Source organism: Caenorhabditis remanei, chromosome V (genome assembly GCF_010183535.1).
Source record: "Caenorhabditis remanei strain PX506 chromosome V, whole genome shotgun sequence".
In the NCBI taxonomy this organism is placed as follows: Eukaryota; Metazoa; Nematoda; class Chromadorea; order Rhabditida; family Rhabditidae; genus Caenorhabditis; species Caenorhabditis remanei.
Window position 1 is genome coordinate 17,405,468 of NC_071332.1, and position 22,872 is coordinate 17,428,339.

Genomic DNA, 22,872 nt, shown 5'->3' on the forward strand with positions numbered 1-22,872 from the left:
TCTGCCTGAAAAGTAAATTATTTTTGACCACGCCCATCAAATAATAAACTTACATAAAACAGTATTCCTGAAGTCTCTAATCATAAAAATAACAACCAACGCGTCTAGTGCCGGGTAGAACCCTGCGTATAAGCTAGGAGCATTTGCCAATGTTCCGACAGCAATCGAAAAAATTGGAAGGATGATTAAAGCACCGACTGGGGCAAACATAGTGCAGAGAGGGATGAGTGTCTGGAATTAGAGTTGTTACATATAAAATATTAGACCACCTACCTGTAATACAAGTGTCCGGAATAGTTGAGCATTTAGTTCTTTCGTCTTTTTACTCATCGATCCCTCAACATTTTCCATTTTTCGCCAGGTTTTCCATCCGCAGATGACCATTGTGATAATGCAAACTTGCTGGAATTTCGAAAATCCTTGAAAACATTATGATACTAAAAGTTACCATGACACCACAAGTGTATGCACAGTATGTGAAATCTGGCCAACCAATGACTGTCTTGCCGTTTGAATCATCTTTGTAAAAGTATAAAACTCCGAGGTAACTGAGTCGTGAAGTGTCTTCCCCATAGGTTTCGTTGATAGCTTCTCTGAGAAATTGAGTTTGAAAATTGAGTTTGATCTGTGTCTCTGTTTGTCCTTCTTACCTCATATACTCATCTTTTCGAGCCGTTGGGGCGACTAGAACGGTCACAACGAAATACCACACAATAGAAAAGATGATGGGAAGGATATACAGTTGGAGGAGACGGACGCCTTGGAATTGGGACATGTCTTGGGGTCTGGAATTGGTTGAAGGTACATAAATCAGAGATAGGACATACCTGCATATTGCAAAATAGCGATAGACAAAATGAGTGGCCAGTAGAGAGACACATAACGCAAATGTGGCACAGTACACCCCTACTAATACCAGTGCTATCGGTTTATCATATTTCAAAAAGCTGTCCACATACAACATCATGCAAGCACCATGTATATGAGTTGTCTAGAATTACAGAATTAATGAATTCAAAATGGAAACCCTCACTGGTTGTGTCAGTATCTCCACCACACCATACACAATGGAAAACACTGCGTATGACATCATAATATATTTGTAGGAGCCAAATCTACTTGAGGATTTTGTGACAATTAGCCATAATAAAACAAGATTTGACATTTCAGTGCTGATAAATCCAGAATATTGAAGGACTTGGAGAAAGAGAGGCATCGGATTAGGAAAATTTTTAAAAATAATGAATTTTCGAGTAGTGAGTGATATGCTATGGGGATATGGAGATGTCATTCGGTTGGTTGGTTGGTTGAGCTACAAAAAACATGAGTTGTAGTTAGTAAAGACAACAAATCTTGTGAGTAATCTTTTGATTTTTGATGAAAAAACACACGTTATGAAGACAGTGGAGTCACACTATTCAATGATCAAATATCTGATTAGTCATGAAAAATGCTGGCCTAGAATTCTTAATGGAAATTACTAGGCCATCTACCTGATTATGGTTGGTAGTCACAAAAACTTCCGGCAGTTACATGTACAAGGACATATTTTTTTTGTACCTCAGCCATTATTTGGGATTTTAACTCAGCTGGTAATCATGGAGGTGACTGAACTTGTATATCCATGTGAAATCGGTATTGTAAAAATAATTTAATTTTGAAAACCTTTATGCATGTTTCAGGTATAAAGACAATAAATTAAAGGAGGACTGAAGTCATATTTTTTTATTTTAGATTATGATACTTCAGAAAATTCTGAACAACTTTCATCATTGGAGCATGTGCTAAAAATCGCTCTAAATGCCCTAAATTCGCGTTTTCCCGGCTGAAATTGAGCTTTCGTGGAAGAGTTTTGGGACCGAGGTTCCGACAATCGCGCGGCCGCGTAGTCCTCTCGGACAAGTTTTTTTTCTCAATTTCGCGTTTTTTTCTTGCCTTTTCAGAGGGTTTTCGTCGATTTTTTCTTAAATTGCATTGTTTTTTCGACAAAATATTACTTGAAAATGCATTATTGACAATATTTATATGTATTTTATACGATTATTTGACTTTTTCAACAGAAATCGTTTGATTTACACCGTAAATTTTTCTTTTTGTCTGTTTTTCCCTTTGTTGTATGAATTTTGTCGTTTTTCAGATTCAAAAGAACTCGCAAGCAGCCACTTGACGTTCAAATCTCCAATTTTCTTCATTTTTGTGTTAGTTTGTTTCAGAACTATTGATTTCTCTCGGCCAATATTTCATTTCAGAGTGATCGCTCTCGATGGAAATCCGTCGGACTCTCCGCCAAACTGTCGACGATTTCGATATCGTCTTCAACAAGGAGAACAACGAAATTAGTCGTGTTAGTTTCAGAATTTACTATTGTTGTTCTCTCCGCCTAATTCCAGATCCCCCGCAACACAATTCGACTGAAAGAAAGAAAACTGTAATGGCAATGACGACAGAAAAAAATGGCCCACTTCTGCAGAATTTATTAAGAAATTTTTTTTATTAACATTCCAAGCGGATAATTGACATTTTAAATAAAGATTTTTTTCAATTTTCGTTTTCTTTCTTCATTCAGCATTCCTTCAAACTCTTTTCCTTGTATTGTCTCTCGGGTCGGCGCAATCTTCTCTTCCAATTGTGTTGCGGGGGATCTGGAATTAGGCGGAGAGAACAACAATAGTAAATTCTGAAACTAACACGACTAATTTCGTTGTTCTCCTTGTTGAAGACGATATCGAAATCGTCGACAGTTTGGCGGAGAGTCTTACTTTCTAGAGAATGCAATACTTATACATTTTAAGAGAAATAGAAGCTTCTCCTGCAATAAATAGTACAATATTTAAAAAAAAAAAGGAAAAAAAAGTTTAATTTCGAATTCTCAATCGCCACTGACATAATTAGAAGAGAGCTGTGCTGCTGGAGTTATGCTGCTCAACGGCTTGCTCTCCACTTTTCTGCCTGAAAAGAAAATTATTTTTGACCACGCCCACAAATAGTAAACTTATGTACATAAAACAGTATTCCTAAAGTCTCTGATCATAAAAATGACCACCAAGGCGTCGAAAGCCGGGTAGAACCCTGCATACAAGCAAGGTATATTTGCAAATTTCCCAACACCAATTGAGAAAATCGGGAGGATTATCAGAGAGCCGACTGGGGTGAACATAGTGCATAGAGGGATGAGTGTCTAAAATAAGAAAGGTGACCTAGAAAATATTGGGCCACGTACCTGCAATACAAGTGTCCGGAATAGTTGGCTATTCAACTCTTTTGTCTTCTTACTCATCGATACCTCAACGCTTTCCATTTTTCGCCAAGTTTTCCATCCGCAGACGACCATTGTGATAATGCAAGTTTGCTGGAAATTGATCACCTAATAAAAGTGATGCCCCGTCGGAGTTACCATGACACCACAAGCAAATGCACAGAACGTGAAATCCGGCCAACTAATAACCTGCGTACCGCTTAATTCATCCTTGTAAAAATATAAAATTCCAAGATAACTGAGTCGTGTAGTGTCTTCCCCATAGGTTTCATTGATAGCGCCTCTGAAAATATTGAGTTTGATATGTGTGTCTGCTCATCCTTCTCACCTCATATACTTATCTTTGGCAGGAGTCGGGGACACTAGAATAGTCACTGTAAAATACCATAAAATAGAAATAGAGATGGGGATAGTGTAAACTCGAAGAAGACGGGCGCCTTGGAAGTAGGACATCTCTTGGGGTCTGGAATCGATTAAAAGTATATAAATAATAAATGAGACGTTTCTTACCTGCATATTGCAAAAAATCTATATACAAAATGAGTGGCCAGTAGAAGAACACATAAGCCAAAAGTGGCGCAGTACAACCCAACCAACACGAGAGCTATCGACTTTTCATATTTCAAAAAGCTGTCCACATACATCAACATGCAAGCACCATGTATATGAGTTGTCTAGAATTACAGAATTAATGAATTCAAAACGGAAACCCTCACTGGTTGTGTCAGTATCTCCACCACACCATACACAATTGAAAACACTGCGTATGACATCATAATATATTTGTAAGAGCCAAATCTACTTGACGATTTTGTGACAATGAGCCATAGCAAGATAAGGTTGGAAATTTCAGTGCTGATGAATCCAGAATATTGAAGGACTTGGAGGAAGAGAGGCATTTTGAAGTAGTGAATGATAAGGGGATAGGAAAAATAGTAAATTTTGAGGTAGAAGAAGTTACCGAGAGATGAAGATGTTATTCGGTTGGCTGGGTGGAGAATAATGAAATATGTGACGTATGTAGTATAGACAAAAGAAGTATTATGAGTAATTTTTTGATCTCTGTGGAAGAATCATGGTGGTTCCAGTTTGTTGTATTCGTAGCATAATTCTTATTTTCCGCTATTTCTCGGAACAAATGGTTTTTCGGGAAAGATTGGAGATGAATTAGCAGTTTCCTTCATCTGATCTTTATTTAATTTTTTGAAATTCATATTCCGTTGTTTTTTGAGATCTATCAGCTTCCGGTTCCTTGCAAAATTTGTTCACACGATTTGTGACTGAACAAGAACAAAAATATAAAAAGAAAAACATTTAGATATAAAAACAGAATTTCTTCCTCATTATTTTGCTATGATACGCTTGAGACTTGAATTTTAATTTTATTATCAGCAGTCTAAACGCTGGAATTTACCCGGTTCTTGATGCCACCATTGCTATTTTTATGATACGGGATTTTCGGGAAGCAGTGACTTGTCGTCGTCGTCGTCAGAAGAAGAAGAAAGTCAAATTCAGCTCTACGTCGGGAATGGCGTATACGATTTCTACGGATCATTGAGAATACTTTTTATTTGAATAAGCTTCTCATTATATATTCTTCAAGAAAAATATATTATTAATGAAAAATCGCAAACATCAGACTGTCCCTTGTAATACCTGATAATGAACACCTTCACATCAAGCCCCCTTCTCATGTACTCCTTTTTCGTTTCTACTTTTTCCAATGAAAATGAAATAAGTGTGCCAACTGTTATGAACGGCATGTGCGTCTAAGTTATTTTTAAACGTTTTAAAACCAGTTTCAAATCTTCTCTGGTTTTTCAAATTTTATACAACTATCCACGTAAATGAACATACAGGCCCCGGCTAGAAGAATTACAGATGAATCCAGTATATTGTATGGTTTGTATAAAGAAAGGAATTGGAAAAAAATCTGATAACAGGAAATGTTATTCTTCCGGTTGTCTGTCTGGGCCAGAACGAAAGACGAGTTCGAACGAAAAAGAATAAATGAGGTTACATTACATCTCGTGTTTCTTTTACTTGACTTGACTCAACCAACCGAATAACATCTTGAAAATTCTTTTTTTTTTAAATTTTCCTATTTCAATGCCTCTCTTTCTCCAAATTCTTCAATATTCTGGATTTATCAGCACTGAATTTACCAACCTTATTTTACTATGGCTAATTGTCACAAAATTGTCAAGAAGATTTGGTTCTTACAAGTATATTATGATGTCATATGCAGTATTCTCAATTGTGTATGGTGTGGTGGAGATACTGGCTCAACCGGTGAAGTGTCCCAAGTTGAAATCATTTTTTTTCTGAAATTCCAGACAACACATACTTATGGTAAATGCATCTTGTGGTATGTGGACAGCTTTTTGAAATATGAAAAGTCTATTGCACTCGTGTTGGCCGGGTTGTACTGTGCATCGTTTGTATTATGTATATCTCAACTGGCCACTCATTTTATCTATCGCTACATTGCAATATGCAGGTAAGAAACGTCGCATTTATGATTTATCTACATTTAATCGATTCCAGACCCGAAGATTTGTCTCAATTACAAGGCGTCCGTCTCCTCCGACTCTATATCCTTCCCATCATCTTTTCTATTGTGTGGTATTTCGTTGTGACCGTTCTAGTCGCCCCAACGGCTCGAAAAGATGAGTATATGAGGTAAGAAGGACAAACAGAGACACAGATCAAACTCTTTTTCAGAGAATCTATCAATGAAGCCTATGGGGAAGACATTTCAAGACTCAGTTACCTCGGAGTTTTATATTTTTACAAGAATGAATCAAGCGGCAAAACAGTTATTGGTTGGCCAGATTTTACATTTAGCGCGTGCGCTTGTGGTATCATGGTAACTTTTAGTGTCAAAATATTTTCTAGGTTTTTTTGAAATTCCAGCAAACTTGCATTATCACAATGGTCATCTGCGGGTGGAAAACATGTCGAAAATTGGGAAGTCTTGAGGGATCGATGAGTAAGAAGACAAAAGAACTGAATGTTCAATTATTCCGCACCCTTGTCTTACAGGTAGGTAGCTTAATGATTCTTTGGCCATCGCATTTTAATATCAGACCCTCATCCCTCTATGCACTATGTTTGCCCCCCTTGGCATTGTGATAGTCCTCCCAATGTTTTCGATTACTGTGGGAAAATTAGAGAATATTCCCAGCTTATACGCAGGGTTCTACCCGGCACTGGACGCGTTGGTCGTCATTTTTATGACAAGAGATTTTAGGAATACTGTTTTATGTAAGTTTATTATTTGATGAGCGTGATGAACGAGAAAAGTTTTAGGTCGGAAAGCGGAGGTTTCGATCATCACTCCAGCAACTCAAAATCCATCAAATTATGTCAATGGAGACCAACATGGGAACCAGTTTTTAAGAAGCGGTAGACATACTGGTCCAGGTTAGGAACATCACATGGAACACTTCAGGTTAAAACACATCTCTTAATGCTTGTAAGAGTCAAATAAACTTGAAGATTTTGAAACCATTAGCTATAGTAACAATATGTTTGATATTTCAGTACAGATGAATTCAATATATTGAATGATCTGTATCACGAAAGGCAGTGGAATGAGAAATCTGAAAACAGGAAATGTTATCATTTTAGTTCTCTGTCTAAGGCAGACCGAATGACAAGTGCGAACAAAAAAGAATAAATGAGAACAAATGTGACTTAAATCTCATGTTTATTGTACCTCATCCAACCAAACGTCTTGAAAAATAATTAGCTGTCTGTTTCTTATATTTCAATGCCTCAATTTGTCCAAGTTCTTCAATATTCTGGATTCATTTGCACTGAAGTGTCAAATGTTGTCTTACGATGGCTAATTGTCACAAAACCCTCAAGTAGAGTAGGCTCTTATAAATATATTATGATGTACCATCTTCTAGCTCTGACCGAAACTTTCCTCGACGACAACATTCCCTCTTCTCTTTTCTCCTTGCATGACTTAATTATCCTCAGGTTTGACCGTTCTAATTCTGTTCACCGTAAAAATAGTGGTGGAGGAGTTGCTTTTATTTATAAGAACTCTCTCTCCCTTTCTACCCTTGATATCAACATGACCCACCATTACCCGCTTCACCAATCTGAAATTTTAGCTTGTCTTATCTCTCCTTCAGTTCATTCTTTCATTCTTTCACTCTTTTTACGCCCTTTAATTTCTTTTTAATCTACCGTCCACCAGACGCTTCCTCAGCTCAATCACTAGCCCTAGTTGATCATCTTGAAATATATCTCCCTCTAAAATCTTGCATCCTCGCAGGAGATTTTAATTACCCATCTCTTACCTGGAATCCTCCATCTTCTAATCATCCATTCTCCTTATTCCTTCAGTCTAATTGTAAAGGTCTCTACCAGAACGTCATTCTGTAAAACCTTTTTCTGGTTCACGTTTTTCAAAACGTCTTTTCTTTTTTGTTGTAATTTTCCACAGAATTGACTCTTCAGTCTTTTCTGTGATTTCCATTTTTTCTTTCATCCTAAAAAATAAGGTCACGTAAATATAACTTCAATTTAAAAACAAAACAAGACGAATTGGAATAAGTAACAATAAAAATAATTTGGCTTTTTTCTGGGACTCACATTTAAAATGTCATGTTTTCTGACAGTAGATAATGCCCATTTCTCAAGCAAAGTACAACTTATCACGTTGAAAAAAAAAATTTCAAATTTGGCCTGTCTTATATCGAAAAATGGAAAGTGTTGAGGGATCGATGAGTAAGAAGACGAGAGAAATGAATAGCCAAATATTCCGTATTCTTGTATTATAGGTATGTGGCCTAATATTTTCTAGACCATCTTTCTTATTTTAGACACTCATCCCTCTATGCACTATGTTTGCCCCGGTTGGCATTGTGATTGTCATCCCAATGATTTTGATTACAGTGGGAAAATTAGAGAACACTCCCAGCTTATACGCAGGGTTCTACCCGGCACTGGACTCGTTGGTCGTCATTTTTATGATAAGAGATTTTAGGAATACTGTTTTATAAAAGTTAAATTTTTGGGGGCGTAGCTTGGTCAACAAGAAATTTCAAGTAGAAAAGCAGAGTCTTCGATGAACATCACTCCAACAACTCAATATCCATCTTATTATGGCAATAAAGATGGAAACATTGATCATTTCTAGAGCCAGTCACTAATCTAGTTCAAAAATCAATTTTAAATGTTTATTCGAAAACTATACTTTTTTCAAAAATTTTCAAAAATTTCCAAAAAAAAGTTCAAAACACAAAATGTTTTGAAAAAATGTTTCAAAGCGGGCCGAGCGGGCCGGGCCACGGGCGGGGCCGGGCCGTGACAAGTCTGCAATTCCTTGGTCCAAAATTCAAGCCCTCTATTCAACCAGAGTTCTCGTTTTACTACGCTCAATGTTTTTATTATTGTACTACACTTTCTTCTCCTTATCGATTATCAATCACACTTGGAGCACCCACAACCGATTAGTTGATAAGAAACAGGAAAAACAAGAGCGTAGTGTTTTTCAAGTTTTAGAATTTGAACATTTGAAACTATAAACCCCACCTGAGTCTATCAGATCAGACTAGTTTTCCCCCAGTTTCAAATTTTCATTCGTCTCTTTTCAATCGTAAATATGTGGGTCAAAACTACACTAATATTTCTTACTGTAAATCTGAGTTCCGGTTTGGAATTTGATCCGATGAAAGCAATGGAGCTACTCAATGAGTTGATAGCTCATCCAAGAGAGGTTATCGAACAGTTGGTGAGTTCAAGTTGCCAGGGAGGACTACAGACTACAAACTACAAACTCGTCATTCCAGGAAAAATACAAAACCAGCGACTTAATTGCTGCTCTCGGCATCCACTCGTTTTCCAACTACTCGATATCCGAGGAATGTCATGAGGAGTTGTCATTTCTGGGTTACGGTATGATTGATGTGGCGCGGCATGTGAAACGCCACACCACAATGGCTCCGTCGACGATGAGTGATAAGGAGAGAAGGGAGTACTTGATTCCGAGTAAGTGACAAGACCCCACTTCCCCCATAATCCCATAATACTTAGATACATTTCAGTGATGGACGCTGCTGGAAAAATTGGCTCAGGAATCGCGCGTGGTCACTTGCTCAGCACCGGCGCCTTCACCGAATGCAAAACTGTGAACATTTTCTCCACTAGCCTCAACAGAACCATCCAAGGAGACTACTATCGGTACAGTAACCCGACACCGACAAAAAATTTTGAATCTGATTCAGAATCCTCTTTGACATCAAAATGCAACCAAACTCCTTCAATGGCTCCTGTCAACTTCCACAAATCGGAGTGGATATCTGTCTACCGTACTCTTGTCGGAATGAGGATTTGACCGATTACTTTAGAGCAGGTAGAATTTATTAGGGATTCTAGGCCACCACTTTTCTTCCAGCTATCGGAGTGAGCAAAGAGCTCTCGCCAGTGTGTAGTGTTCGAAATGTCAACGGCAGGATTCCAAATGCCACCACAGGGACTTATGTAGTGCTGTAAGAATTTTCAGAACTTTTTTGGGGAGAAAAAGAAAGAAATCTACAGCACCGCCCTATCCCTCATAGTTCTAGTATGCATTACTTCTGGAACTATCGATTACTACTACCAAAATCGGCGATCTAAACTTGATTTGGCGCGAAACGAAGAGCTCAACTCAACGGTCGGGTGGAGAGTGTTCATGGCTTTCTCGTTTTATAGAAATGTAAAGGAAATTTTTAATATGCAACAGTGTAATAAGGAAGGCCAAGTCACCTCACTCAACTGCATCCGCACCATCTCCACAGTATGGGTCATCCTTGGACACTGTGCGGCTATCTTCATTCTTGTTTGCAGTAAGCTCGGATCCTAGGCCACGTCCCCCAACCATTTCCTCTTTCAGGCAACCCAGCGGACCTTCTCGACTTCACCAAGACCTATATGGGTACTCTGATGGCCAATGCTTATTTCGCTGTCGACACTTTCTTCTTCATCTCCGCCTTTCTTTTGTCGTTCCTTTGGTTCAAAACTCTTGGAAAACAACGGAAAGCAGTGCTGTCCGCTGGTGGATGGATCATGTTTTATGTGCATCGAATCGCAAGATTGAGTCCGGTTTACTATGTGACCATCATATTTTTCACGTTTGTCTATACACGAATGATGCGGGATATGCCGTTGTTCATGTCACCGGCAATGCACGATGACACGTGTCGCGACAATTATTGGCTGAATTTGTTGTATATCGACAATTTGGTGGATCCGGGAAAAATTGTGAGTTTACAGAGTTTACAGAAGATTTGGGGAGTTTTGTGGAGTCTCGTCGACTCTTAAGCCTTGTGGAGTCTCATGAAGGTTCCGTATCAGAGTTAAGCGGAATGCGGTCTCTGAAATGACGGAAGGCGGAAAGCAGAATTCCGCTCAACCTGATTGGGACCCCGTGGTCTGAGTAAGTGACCAAAGATGGCTTGAGGTGTAGTCCTGAACAACGAATATCATAGAGCTCAATGAGAAAACTCACATGACGCGGTCAAGCCACTGGTATTTTAGGTTTTGTTATGATTAGAGGTAGAGCGCATTTACCGGATTAATATTTCGCTTTGGAGATTTTCTCATAAAACACCCTTAGACCAGTCCCATAATAAAAATCTGGCAGTGGATCAACGGGTTCCATAAGTCATGCCTCCAGAAAACCGAAAACATGAAAATGCGCTCCACCGCAAAAAGTTGAAGTCTTACATACTCTTACATGTTATGAATAACCCCGCTAGAAACCGAGACCATACGAGAAACCTCACGAGAATCTTAGCGAAATTTTATAAGACGAGACTCTACGAGACCTAGAGTACAACGAGTCCATCGTCCCCCAAGACCTCCCTTCCCATCAATCATCACTTTATCCTATTTTCAGTGCTACGTGATCTCCTGGTACCTGGCCACCGACCTCCAACTCTACATCATGAGTCCCCTTATCCTTCTTAGTTTCGCTGTCGGCGGGAGTCTTATCGGTCTCCTGGTAGCAATGCTCGTATTCTCAGCATCCACTGCATTCAACGCTTATCAAATGATCTTTTGGCACTTCCCACCGACCCAATTCGATTTGGGACCGAAAGATCCAAGATACGATCCGCAGGCGAGGTACTGTAACTTTTTACGGTGGAGCGCATTTTTGGTTTTCAGGAGATACGACCAATGGAACTATTATAACCCGTTGATCCGCTGCCAGATTTATATAATGGGACTGGTTTTAGGGTATTTTATGAGAAAAACACCAAAGCTGAATATCAATCCGGTAAGTGCGCTCTATCGCTAATCCTCTCAACAAAATTTAAAATTTCAGTGGCTCGACCGTGTCATGTGGATTTTCTCGTTGAGCTCTATGGTATTCGTCGTTTTTATCATTCAAGACTACACCTCCGGCCATCTTTGGTCACCTATTCAGAACGTGCTCTACAGGTATGCACATGTGCTCCACTGGACAACCCAAATCTCTGAAAATTTAAATTTTCAGTTGCTTCAGTCGAGTACTCTGGGGAATCGCGTTGTCATGGATAGTGATCTCAACGTATTATCAAAAAGGACTGATCAATGATTTCATGAGTCTCCCTTTCTGGACACCCTTGGCTCGGCTATCATTCTGTGCGTACTTGATACATATTATGGTGATGGGCTACTTTTTTGGGAAGAATCACTCGGAACTCTACTTCTCTACACTTTCTTATTTTGTGAGTTGACTCCCTGGTGCCAGTAGTTGAATTTTTTGAGCAAACATGTTTTCAGTTCCTGGACACCGTAATCCCTGTCACTACCATCTCCTTTGTCATTGCTATATTCTGGTCGGCTATGTTTGAGATACCATTTGCGAAAATTGAGGGACTGATTTTCGGTGGTGCCGGACGGACACGGAAATCAAGTCTTCCAGCAAAGAAAATAGAGACACCTACTGAGGATGTGCATGTACTTAAAATTCCAATCGAATTTCCGATGGAAGATGTAGAAAATGTTAGGTTTTAAGTTTTCGTGTTTTTGTAAATACGATAGAAATAAAGATGTTTTATGCTAACTTACCTTTATAATTTTTGAGAATCTACACAACCAAAGTCGAATTTCTAGGCCACGGCGCAAATTTTCTCGGCCACTTCACCCACCAAACATCATGAGAACAACCTCTATACACCAGATTTGTACGGAGTTCCGGATTCCGGAAATTTAAAAAAAAAGCAGTACGTAAAACTATACAATACACCTTTCATGTGCAGAATATATATTAGTTTTGACAACAAAACTATTCGTTAAATGTAACTTGTCCATGCAAAAATCATTAAACTCGTCATTACGAAATGCATAAAATGGGTGTGATCATTAATAGTTCTTGTCTTATACTACCCATGTGGCTGACCACTCTCTCAAAGTTCACCCCGGGGACGAGGTATGGGTCTCGCTGCGAAAACCGTACTTTTTAAAAACTTTGGTGAAGTACGGTATAGAGAAATTCAGCAACGAGACCCACACCTCGTTGCCATCGGCGAATAGGTAATAGAAAAAATTCCTTTGAAAAAGTTATGTAATTGAACATTGACCTTTTCTTGCTAGCTCTTAAATTTACACCAACTTCCTCTTCCACTCTTCAAACAAACATTTCACTCTTATCAATGCATTCAAGGTTTCACCCAACTCACTATTCTATTCATTGTCTCTCAAAAAATACAGATGCTTAGTTCTGCATTTTGCTTGAAATGTAAACATTTGTATGGTAAGTCTGCAATATATTATTGTCTTTATGTAATAAGTATATTTTACAGATCTGAAAAAACGAAAAGTGTGCACCGGTACTTGCACTCACTCGATTTGTGAGGAGTGTTACGACAAAAAACTCTCAGGAACATGTCCAACGTGTGAGAAAGAGCATGCATTCGATGTGAAACTTATCAATTGGGCGGCTCTTGATATGACCAAAGAGCTAATCGAATCCATTTCGATTTCTAATATGTTGGATTGGGAAATTGATGAGAAGGTATCAGTTTTTAATGATATTTTGATGGCGGTTGATTCTTGTACTTTGAGTCAGAATTTTTCGAGTAGAAATATCTTGAAAAAAGCTCGTTGAATACTCTTCTCTGAACGCGATACAAGGTGTTGCTCATCATTATTTCAAAAATTTTCTGAAATGTGTGCAATTAATCGTAGAAAAGTAAACAATATATTACCCATTCGCCGATGGTTGGGGACGAGATGTGGGTCTTGTTGCGACTACCGTACTTATAAAACATTTATGGGTAAAGTACGGTAGAGAGCCGCCGTAAATAGAATTTACGCAACAACCGTCCCCGGGCCAAGCTTTGAGCGAGCGGTCAGCCACCGGCGAACAGGTAATACATTACTTTTTTTTTACTTTTTGGAACAAAAATTTGCAGACAGTTGGGGAAGGACCATGTTCTGAATGCAAAAACCTGAGCAAATTACGTGTTTGTGCGGATTGTGTAATTCAACATGGACTTCTCGAAAAAGCAAAAGACGGAGGTGTCGAATTGTTAAGAGAAACGTCTGAAGAGTTTCTAGAAACTAAAGTTCTTCGAATCAGAAGTATTGCATTGTGTTCTGATTGTGCACTCGACGGAGGGAAACACAAAGGAGATGGACACAACTTGATATTTATCACAGCAATTAAAAATATGAAGGACACTTCCGATGTGCTCAACTTTTTATCGAAAACTTCACTTGCAATTCGTAATATTAAAAAGGGATTCGAAGAACATAACGTGCAGAAGAAAATGTTGTTGTATTTCTCTTGGAATTCTGAAATTATTGAAACTTTCGAACGAATTAAAGTCAAACTTGAACAAAAAAATGAAGAAGATACTTCCGAAGATGTTCAGATGATAATTCAACTCTTCAACACTATTCTAGATGGTTTTATGAATGGAATGTGTCACTTTCACAAGAAAATGAGCAATAAGGCTTTGGAGATAACTGGCGACAAGATGGAGCGAGTCGAATGCGTCCAAGAAAAGAATGAACTTAAACAAACGATGGAGAAGTTGCAATACTTCGATGAATTCTTCCACTCACGAGCTTCGGACTTCAATGTAAGTTCGAGTGATGTTGCTAATTTTATCAAATGCGTAGGAGTATTATTCGAAAGTGACGAAACAGCCGAGCAGCTTACTTATTCGGAAGTAGTTCGTGAAATCTATGACATCACTGGAGACATTAGAAAAGTGATCAAACTCCCGGCGAAATATGAGAAAGTTGCGAATATTGCCGGAAGTGTTCTTCAATTGTTCATGGCAGACAAGGAGAAGAAAGTTGAAGATACGGATCTAGATTAATTTTTTCTTGCAATACTTGGTAATTGGACACTTTTTGAGAAATAAAAATTATTTCTTTTGTTAACAGACTGTTAACATAAATTTAAAACAATTTATTTATCTCATATTGCATCAGTCCATCCTTCTGTCCGCAAGAATGTATCCAGACCCTGCAAAAAACACATTAAAAACCTGATTTTTTAGACCCATCCTCCCACTTTTTTTGCAGCTAAAAACATTTTTGGACACCTCTTCGCCCCCATTATTCCGAAATTTCAGCTTGAACACATGCTTCGTCCGGAGCTCCGGACTAGTTAACAGTCAATCCGAAAATAAAAATTAGTTTATTTTATTTGATGCAATATCACAAAAAGTCGTCAATTCTGCCCTCAGCTAAACATTTTTTATTCCAACTTACTTTTACCACCGAAGAACAACTTGCACAATTTTCTGAAGATAAATCGAAAAATGCAAAATATGATAGCCAACAATGCTAAAAGTAGAGAAACCACAACGACTAAAATATCAATCGAATAATACTGAACAAAGTTCAGATTCCTTCCCTCCGATTTCAAAGTTTCCAAGTTTCCAAACTTCACGGCAAATTCACAATGCTTCAAAACAGCATCTTTCGGTTGATTTGGCAAGGATCTCAAAATTTCAGCCAACTTTTCCGCGTTTTTCTTGTAGCTTTCGTCATTGATCACTGTCTGAATAGCATTCCGGATGTCTTCGGGTTTCGCCAGTTGAGATTTATCAAGTTGGAGAGCTCCGCCATGTCTAGTCAGCATGTGTGCGTTTCGTGGTTGGTCGCCAGTGAGGGGGATCTGAATAACGTGATGATTGTTTTCTCGCGAAATTTTGGGCCTATCCTGCTGAGCGATCAAGATTCAGAATGTTCCAAACTTTCAGAAAAAAAATTATTTTTTGAAGTCTGAATATCCGTGAGCCAAGTAAAACTTACAACGACCGCTGGCTTTCCTTGATAAGCAAGTTCAAAAGTGCTGCCAAGACCACCGTGTGTGATGAACAAGGTCAATCTGTCATCGGCTGGAAAATGAAAACAACATCTTTGTTCAGTACATTATAGCGACTAACCCAATAACGCATTCTGTGGCATCCACGTCGTCAATTTCACATTTGGCAAATGATCCGCCAACGTGTCATTTTCTTCTTCATACTTCCATATGAAAGTGACATCGGGCATCGATGTAAATACTTCCAGCAGCGAGTTCTTAAACTCATCAGGCATTTCAGAGGAAAATGCAAGAGATCCAAAAGAAACCAGAATGTTTTGCTTTCTAGTGTTGAGAAGGTCATTCCATTCATTGTCTAATTTCAAGTTTTCATTGCTTTTGGTTCCCACTTGCATTCCACCGATGAAGACTGTTTTGGGTAGTGTTGGACGAGGATAATCCAAGAATTGATTGGAATTCACGAAATTAAAAGCTGCACTGTTGAGATGCTCCTGCCAGGTCAGTGATTTCTTGTAGTAAGGTTTAATAGCTTCAAGTTCACTTTGAAATCTGGCCCACGAGAAGTACCAAGGGAACGATAAACCAATAAGGTTCTTGAGTCTTCCAAAAAAACTCATTTTATCCGAATCAGTGGAGAACACACCAGGGAAGAAGCTAGTAGAAGCCGGTTCACCGTGAGCGTATTTGACAATGTCTAGATGGAGAAGTGAGTCCGCATTTATGATGGTTTTTACACCGATGTGATCGAATAAGGCTAAAGTTACCAAAATAGAGTTTGTGGAAGTTTTCGAAGGCACTTACGAAAACCACAAATTGAAAGAGCCTCGGTGATTCCTAGGTCGAAATTCTCGTTTTTCAGGTTTTCCAATATGGTGGTTTGTTGAAAAATGTCTGAAAATCGTATTTGTCCCGATTGGACCCAATTTTTCGGCACCAGGACGTTTTGAAACCAGACCACGATAATTAGCAATTTTGTCATTTCGGAATCAGATGTTTCGAAAGAAAATCCATTTTTTGTTGTTTTTAGACGTTTTTTGGATGTTTTTTTTTGGATTATCTCGAAATTGAGGCCATGAAAAATGGCAAAATTTTAAAAATTTTGAGGAGAGCATCTTCGAGGAATTCAAGTTTGAAGAGGTTTTCTCGATTTTTTCGAGGCTTTCCGTTTTCTCGAAACGTGAGAGATCCAATCGGAGAGGTTTTGCATATTTCTACAAATGGGACTCGACTGGCGGTGTTTCTGAGAAACTTTCGCTTTTCCAACAACTATTCTGAGCCTGAAATTGAGCAATTTCTGCAGAATACGTGTTTTTAGCCACCTACAGCGCAATTCGTAATTATATTCAAAATATTTTGGTTATCTGGGATGTTTAATTGATTTTCAACAAACCAGCATCAAAACAATTCCGAAAAAATGACCAAAATCACCTTTTTTTCGCTCCAGAAGTTTGCAATGCTTAAGGTCCAGGTGGCCTAAGTCACTGATATTTCTAGGCCACGAGTAAAAAAATCCCGGCCGTGGCTCACAAAGTCATTTGATTCTCTTCCAGGTCTAATCTAATTTTTCGACAAATGCTGGAATTTTTAGTCTATTTTCAGAAAAACTCACTTGCACACTGCCACCCACTGAGAATTGTGAAGTTTTTTATCCACTGCAAAAAGTTTTTTTTTTCAATTTTTATTTTTATCATAAAAATATCTCACACTTAAGAAAAGAGAAGCAGCATCCCCACTATCCGTCCAAACTGTTTTCCTCATAATTTCTTCGAATTTTGACTCTTCTTCCATCTTTCGACATTTCGAGTCTTGCTCGATTCTTATAATTTTGTTTTTCGTCACTTTTTTCGAGCCAACCAATTCTTTTTTCGCTTCCATAAATGTTGGTATAAGCATTGTCTAAAACCACATTTTTTGCGAAATGTGTTTCTAAGTCAATGTCAAAACTTACCACCTCGTGACCGGCATCAATAAGAATATCGGATATTTTTCCCAGATAATTCGAGTGACTGGCTCCGAAAGCCGGGTTGAATACAAGAACTTTGTAAGGGACGCATGGTAAAAAATTTAAAAATAAAGGGAAAAAAGCGGCGAGTTTCATTTGGCAGAAACTGCGGAAAAAAAGAAATGCGCCGAGAATTCGATGCAATGTCTGCGTCTCTCGCTCTCTATCGCAGCGCAAATTTTTGAGTCTGGCGCGCCTGAGACGCGTTACTCTTTAAAGAGCGCTCTTAACAAAAATAATGAAGAATATACATGACAATTTTGTACTCTAAACAGAAGAATCGACAAGAAAAGATAACCCGTGTTGTAAGCAAACGCGCTCTACCGAAAGTTTTTGTTCGGTGGAGCGCATGTACAGAAAATATACATAAAAATTATAAATATGGCAAGACGTCCGGTGGTGTTATCGATTTTTCTGAATTTTCACTGGCTAGACGGCAAGAGAGACATTCTTCAGGAATATCGAGTTCGATAAGGGTTTGGCGGGTTATCTGGAAAACTCAAATAAAATTAATTGTTGCAATCGTGCTCTACCGAACTCTCACCATTTCCAACGCCATTTTTCGATGAAAACTTCGCGTCAATCTCATAAAATTCGCTTGTTTCGTCCTGTCTAAAATCCGTTTTCTCGCCTCAATATACACATTTTCATCGAGAATATCCGGATACAGTTTGGTGAATTTTATTTGTGGAGATTCTGAAGACGTCGTGGTGACTTCTGGAGACTTTCCGATCCACGACGGGTCTTTGAGGTTACGGTGCTTGAGAAGAGCCGTGTGATAGGGTCTGGAAATTCAGTTTTCAGTAAATGCGCTCTATTGACACTTTTTTGAAAAATTGATTTGCGTTGACAAACTTGCGGAAAGTGGGCGGGGATAATTGAAATTAGTAAAAAAAATTGCATTTTTTTTTTGATTTTCAAGAAATTTATGGAAAAATGTTAGGTTTTTATCCTAAAAAATTGAGAAAATTTTATTTCAGAAAGTGGGCTAAAAAAACTTGCAAAAATGGGCGGAGCCAATATCCCAATTTTTAGGCTAAAAATCCTTCAAAAATTTCCTGAATTTCAAAAAAAAATATTTTTTTAATATTTTGTCTTTTTAGAAAAGCACATTTCGCAAAAGAAGATGAAAAAATCATTTTCTCAACTTTTTAGTTTTTTTGGCGGATTTTCATTTTAAAAGCTTTTTTTCGCGGATTTTCAAATTTTTTGCCAAAAACTGCAAAAAATGAAGCTCCGCCCATTTTTGTAAATGTGCCGCACAAATCAAAAAACCGCTTTTTGAATTTTTTCCAATTCAAAAATGCAAAAAAAAAAATAGAAAAGCGTTATCTCAACTTTAAAGTTTTTTCGCGGATTTTCAAATTTTTGCAAAAAAAAGCAAAAAAAAAGGGCGGGGCTAATGAAGCTCCGCACACTTTTCTCAGTAAGCGGAGTCTATTCTGATCTACCCACCTATAATATCTCGGTCCACAACTCTCATCGTCCGGTTTCAGCCAATGGACATCCGGATTAATTTCCGACGTCGACGCGCACACCACTAAATCCTGTCCCAATGGAGACTGTTCTAGAATTCCCTTGTTATAAGCGTCCGTCAGATCCTGATGAAACGGTGGCAACGCGTAATCTTTCCGGATATTTTCAGCCAGTGGTTTCAGAATCTCTTTGAGTTCTTCCCCTGATTTTTCCGACTTTTTCAGTCCCCTCCGACTTATAGAATGACATGTGTCGGCGACTAGATTCGGTTCTCTTTCCTCTAATTTCTTTAATAATGCATGTTCGCCCCATCGACAACACGCGCCGAGCAGTTCCAACTCAGTGGATTGGAGGAATTGACTTTGTGTCAATTCGGTCATTTCAGTGGGTGTTAGGTCGAAGAGTGCGGCGGATTGAGAGATTCGAGAGAATTCTCGTTCGATGAAACGGGCGGCGTGCGTTGAAATGTACGTGGAATTGTTGGAACGACCCCATTGAAGAATTTGGACGACGTTGTCGTGAGAGAGATTCTTCACCACGACGTCTTCGCACGCTGAAAGAATTTATTTTTATTTTTAAGAAAACGCGCTCAGCTGATAAAAATCAGTTTTCTGCGTTGTTTCAATCAATTTTTGGAAATTTTTCTTCCCCAGATTTTCAAAATTCGGGGAACAAAAAATGTTTTCAGTTTTTTTTGGAATTTCGATATTTTTCGGGATCCAGAAAAAAGTGAATTTTAGTTTAGTTCGGTTAGATAAAACGGAATTCACTTAAAAATCTCTTTTTCATTCTTCTTTTTTCTTCCCCAGATTTTCGAAATTCGGGGAAGAAAAAGGATTTTCGGATTTTAATTTTTTTTTGGATTCAGAATCGGTAAAAATTGTGAATAGTGATGTAGTTTAGACAGATTAGCGGAATTTGACTCCAGAATCTCTATTCCATTGGTCTTCTTTTTTCTCCCCTAAAATTCGGGGAAGAAAAAAGAAGAATAAAAAAGAGAATTGTAAGTCAATCCTCACTTTTAGAGGTCATCAATATCAGAATCCACAACTTTCGATTCCGAATCTCTTTTCTTTTCCAGAATTTTCAAAATTTTTCAAAATCCGGGAAGATCTAAAATCCGAGTTAGACTAGAAATCTATGTAAGACAAGGATCCAGAGAAGGCTACAGCTTGAAAAAAGACTGTGATTCGAGAAAAAACGGAACTACGGAAAAAAAAAATCAGAAATCCAAAATCTTTTTTCTTCCCCAGATTTTCAAAATTCGGGGAAGAAAAAAAAGAATGAAAAATAGATTTTTGAGTTAAACCTCCTTTTTTGAGGTCATCTATATCAGAATTCACAACTTTATATTTCAAATCTCTTTTCTTTTTCCAGAATTTTCAAAATTTTTCAAAATCCGGGAAGACCCAAAATCCGAGTTAGACTAGAAATCTAGGGAACACAAGAATCCAGAGAATGCTACAATTCGAAAAAAAAACTGAGATTCGAGAAAAAACGGAAATCCGGGGAAAAAAAACAGAAATCCGAAAAACCTTTTTTTCTTCCCGAGATTTTCAAAATTCGGAGAAGAAAAAAAAGAATAAAAAAGAGATTTTCTACCATATTCCGCTAAAATTGGAAAATTGGATCAATTTTTAATGGAAAGTGTGATTTTTTATGTACAAACTGAGTTTTTCGTTGATTTTCATGATTTTTTGTTGAAATTATCGTCAATTTTGCAAATTTTTTAATTTTTCCTCTATTCTCTCAAACTTTTCCATCTAATTCTTACCATGAACCATTTGCTGCACCCCAAAAAACCGCGCAATCTCAATAATCTGCAGCGCCCGTGCCAGTTGAACATCCGGTGATTTTCCACTAGTCGTTATCGCTTTCGCCTGTGATAAAGATGAAATTGAGTCCTCGGATTTCGGTGCGAGACTCCAATCCAGGCGGTCCGTATACAAAAATGAGACGAAGAGTGGAGCGAACGCTCGTGGAAATATTAGTTCAGAGAATTGGAGTCTGCGAGGATAAGGCGGATTTTCTGTGTTTTCCCATGATTTTTTGGTTAAAAGTGAATGAATAATTGTGCTCCGTGAGGCAGCGATGAGAGATGAGCATCGAATTTCGAAATTTTCCGTGTCAGGTTCTGTAAAAAAATCATTTTTTTCACGAAAAAAATTCATTTTTGAGCTGAACTACTGTAATTGTCGTAAGGTTTTGTGCACAGTCCGCAAACACCGTGACGCAAAAATGCAGAGAAACGGAAAATTATTTTTTTCCCGCAAGTTTTGTCGAAAATTAGCGCTATTTATTGGTTTTAGGTCAAATTTTTTTGATTTTTTTTTATTTGAAACTCACTTTGACTCCCCTCCACCACTTCTATCACCAAATCGCCATTTTTCGTATCTTGCTTATACATTTGTTTCACATCGTCCTCCAACTTTTTAAAACAACCAAACTCCGCACACAACTGCTCCAAAATCACATTCCCCCGCTCTTCCGGCCATTTTTCAGTGAAAATATATGACTTCAAAAAGAATTCCACGTCATCTTGCTCGAATTTCATAAATTTTTCGTCTCGAATATCGAAATTTCTGGGATTTTCGTCGTAGTTGGCGCAGATTTTCAGATTTTTACAACGTTGCGATAGAAATGCACGATTTGAAGGGATTGAAGTGAACTGGAAAGACAGATTGTTGATTTTTCTAGAATTTTTTCAAATATTTACTTTAAAAAGCACATTTAAATCGACCGCCACGTGTCTTCCTTTTTCAAAATCTTGTGTGAACGGTCTAGTCGGTTTTCTGGTGTTATCACATAATTTTTGAAGTTCTAGAAGCTTCGAATCGGCTTCAAATTCTGCTAAAAGTAAATTCAAATCTCCAATTGGCCATGTCTTGATAAGCTCCTCGAATGGGCGCGTTTGGTCGCGAGTCGACGATTTTTTCTGGAATATTTTATTCGAAATTTGTTCTCCGGTAGAACATTTTGAAAATCTCACTTTAAACGAGAATTTCAGCTTAGAAGTCGCGTTTAGAAGACGTCGAGGGCTTGGGCGAGAGGATTCTGTGGTGGCGGTGCTGGAATTTTGAGTTTTTTCTATTTTTCAGCAGGTTTTTTGCATTTTTTTGTGTAAATCAACCCACCTAACAGTATCATGCCCCACTTGCGACGACGCGCCTCCCATACTACTCTAGAACGCTCTGTTGACTCTGAAAATATTAAAATTTACTGAAATTGCTTATTTCCATGAGTTTCGTGAGAAAATTTGCGAATTTCTTTCTGAATATGTATTTTTCTGTGTTCCAAGACTATTACTTTCACATTTTTCCAGAAAATAAATATATTTTAACCTTGAAAACCGGCTCAAATACCAAAAAAAATTAATTTCTCGTTCAGAAATGCAAACGCGCCCCGCCGAACGCGTGGCGGCCCGACCGCTCCGCAGTCACGGGGTGTTCTTTCTGGCCGACTCGCCACGTCATTTCACTGTTTTCATCGCTTTTCCGCACCAATTTTCTCATTTTTCGACGGATTTTCATTCTTCAGACGCTGAAAAATCGTTTCCGCCATCAATTTTCCGTTAATTTCATGTATTTTTGGCGGAAAATGAGTCAAAAAGAAGTGTTTTTCGGAGATCAAACTCTTGCGAAATTTCATCGAACAACTGATTATCTGAATAAATTTTTCCGTTTTTGAGCAACTTTTTCCCCTTCTTGAAGGCAGTTCCCCATTATATAGTCAATTTCGTGTCCTTTCAATGTGTTCTGCTTCATTAGAACCGGTTCTCACCTCGCTTTCTCTTTGTTTACAAACCGCGATCGATAAATTATACACGTTGTCTCCCCTTCAGCCGCGGCTGTGTGTTTCTGCTGATCG

The 22,872-nt window shown here is 38.2% G+C and overlaps 7 protein-coding genes across 7 annotated transcripts in view; 4 read left to right on the plus strand and 3 right to left on the minus strand.

Moving 5' to 3' along the window:
* Positions 1–2,340, plus strand: part of GCK72_020823 (uncharacterized protein) — a gene marked incomplete at both ends in the record, with an annotated part of 3,420 nt that extends 1,080 nt beyond the window's left edge. The window contains 2 exons of the mRNA XM_053733818.1: positions 2,138–2,198; positions 2,250–2,340. Of these exons, the coding sequence (XP_053582731.1) occupies positions 2,138–2,198; positions 2,250–2,340 (152 nt within the window). The remainder of the gene's footprint in view (positions 1–2,137; positions 2,199–2,249) is intronic.
* GCK72_020824 (uncharacterized protein) lies at positions 37–4,155 on the minus strand (the record flags this gene model as incomplete). The annotated part of the gene is made up of 10 exons (XM_053733819.1): positions 37–231; positions 274–402; positions 449–593; positions 651–785; positions 828–991; positions 3,221–3,349; positions 3,395–3,539; positions 3,585–3,719; positions 3,767–3,930; positions 3,973–4,155. 10 exons carry the CDS (start codon positions 4,153–4,155, stop codon positions 37–39), a joined length of 1,524 nt encoding a protein of 507 aa, XP_053582732.1.
* Positions 4,156–5,436: 1,281 nt separating this feature from the next.
* Positions 5,437–6,687, plus strand: GCK72_020825 (uncharacterized protein; the record flags this gene model as incomplete). The annotated part of the gene is made up of 6 exons (XM_053733820.1): positions 5,437–5,756; positions 5,804–5,938; positions 5,981–6,125; positions 6,173–6,301; positions 6,346–6,523; positions 6,569–6,687. The coding sequence occupies 6 exons, from the start codon at positions 5,437–5,439 to the stop codon at positions 6,685–6,687; spliced, it is 1,026 nt and encodes a 341-aa protein (XP_053582733.1).
* A 2,192-nt stretch (positions 6,688–8,879) lies between these two features.
* Positions 8,880–12,256, plus strand: GCK72_020826 (uncharacterized protein; the record flags this gene model as incomplete). Its single annotated transcript, XM_003106336.2, has 12 exons — positions 8,880–9,008; positions 9,067–9,265; positions 9,322–9,457; positions 9,502–9,629; positions 9,672–9,765; positions 9,815–10,101; positions 10,149–10,516; positions 11,154–11,380; positions 11,423–11,534; positions 11,583–11,698; positions 11,754–11,967; positions 12,023–12,256. 12 exons carry the CDS (start codon positions 8,880–8,882, stop codon positions 12,254–12,256), a joined length of 2,244 nt encoding a protein of 747 aa, XP_003106384.2.
* A 696-nt stretch (positions 12,257–12,952) lies between these two features.
* On the plus strand, positions 12,953–14,571 carry GCK72_020827 (uncharacterized protein; the record flags this gene model as incomplete). The annotated part of the gene is made up of 3 exons (XM_003106394.2): positions 12,953–12,995; positions 13,045–13,256; positions 13,657–14,571. 3 exons carry the CDS (start codon positions 12,953–12,955, stop codon positions 14,569–14,571), a joined length of 1,170 nt encoding a protein of 389 aa, XP_003106442.2.
* Positions 14,572–14,954: 383 nt separating this feature from the next.
* GCK72_020828 (uncharacterized protein) lies at positions 14,955–17,625 on the minus strand (the record flags this gene model as incomplete). The annotated part of the gene is made up of 7 exons (XM_053733821.1): positions 14,955–15,377; positions 15,515–15,600; positions 15,649–16,281; positions 16,329–16,418; positions 17,137–17,179; positions 17,232–17,423; positions 17,476–17,625. The coding sequence occupies 7 exons, from the start codon at positions 17,623–17,625 to the stop codon at positions 14,955–14,957; spliced, it is 1,617 nt and encodes a 538-aa protein (XP_053582734.1).
* A 277-nt stretch (positions 17,626–17,902) lies between these two features.
* On the minus strand, positions 17,903–22,180 carry GCK72_020829 (uncharacterized protein; the record flags this gene model as incomplete). The annotated part of the gene is made up of 8 exons (XM_053733822.1): positions 17,903–18,019; positions 18,074–18,314; positions 18,985–19,558; positions 20,780–21,139; positions 21,352–21,673; positions 21,722–21,940; positions 21,995–22,073; positions 22,140–22,180. 8 exons carry the CDS (start codon positions 22,178–22,180, stop codon positions 17,903–17,905), a joined length of 1,953 nt encoding a protein of 650 aa, XP_053582735.1.
* Between the last annotated feature and the right edge of the window lie 692 nt (positions 22,181–22,872).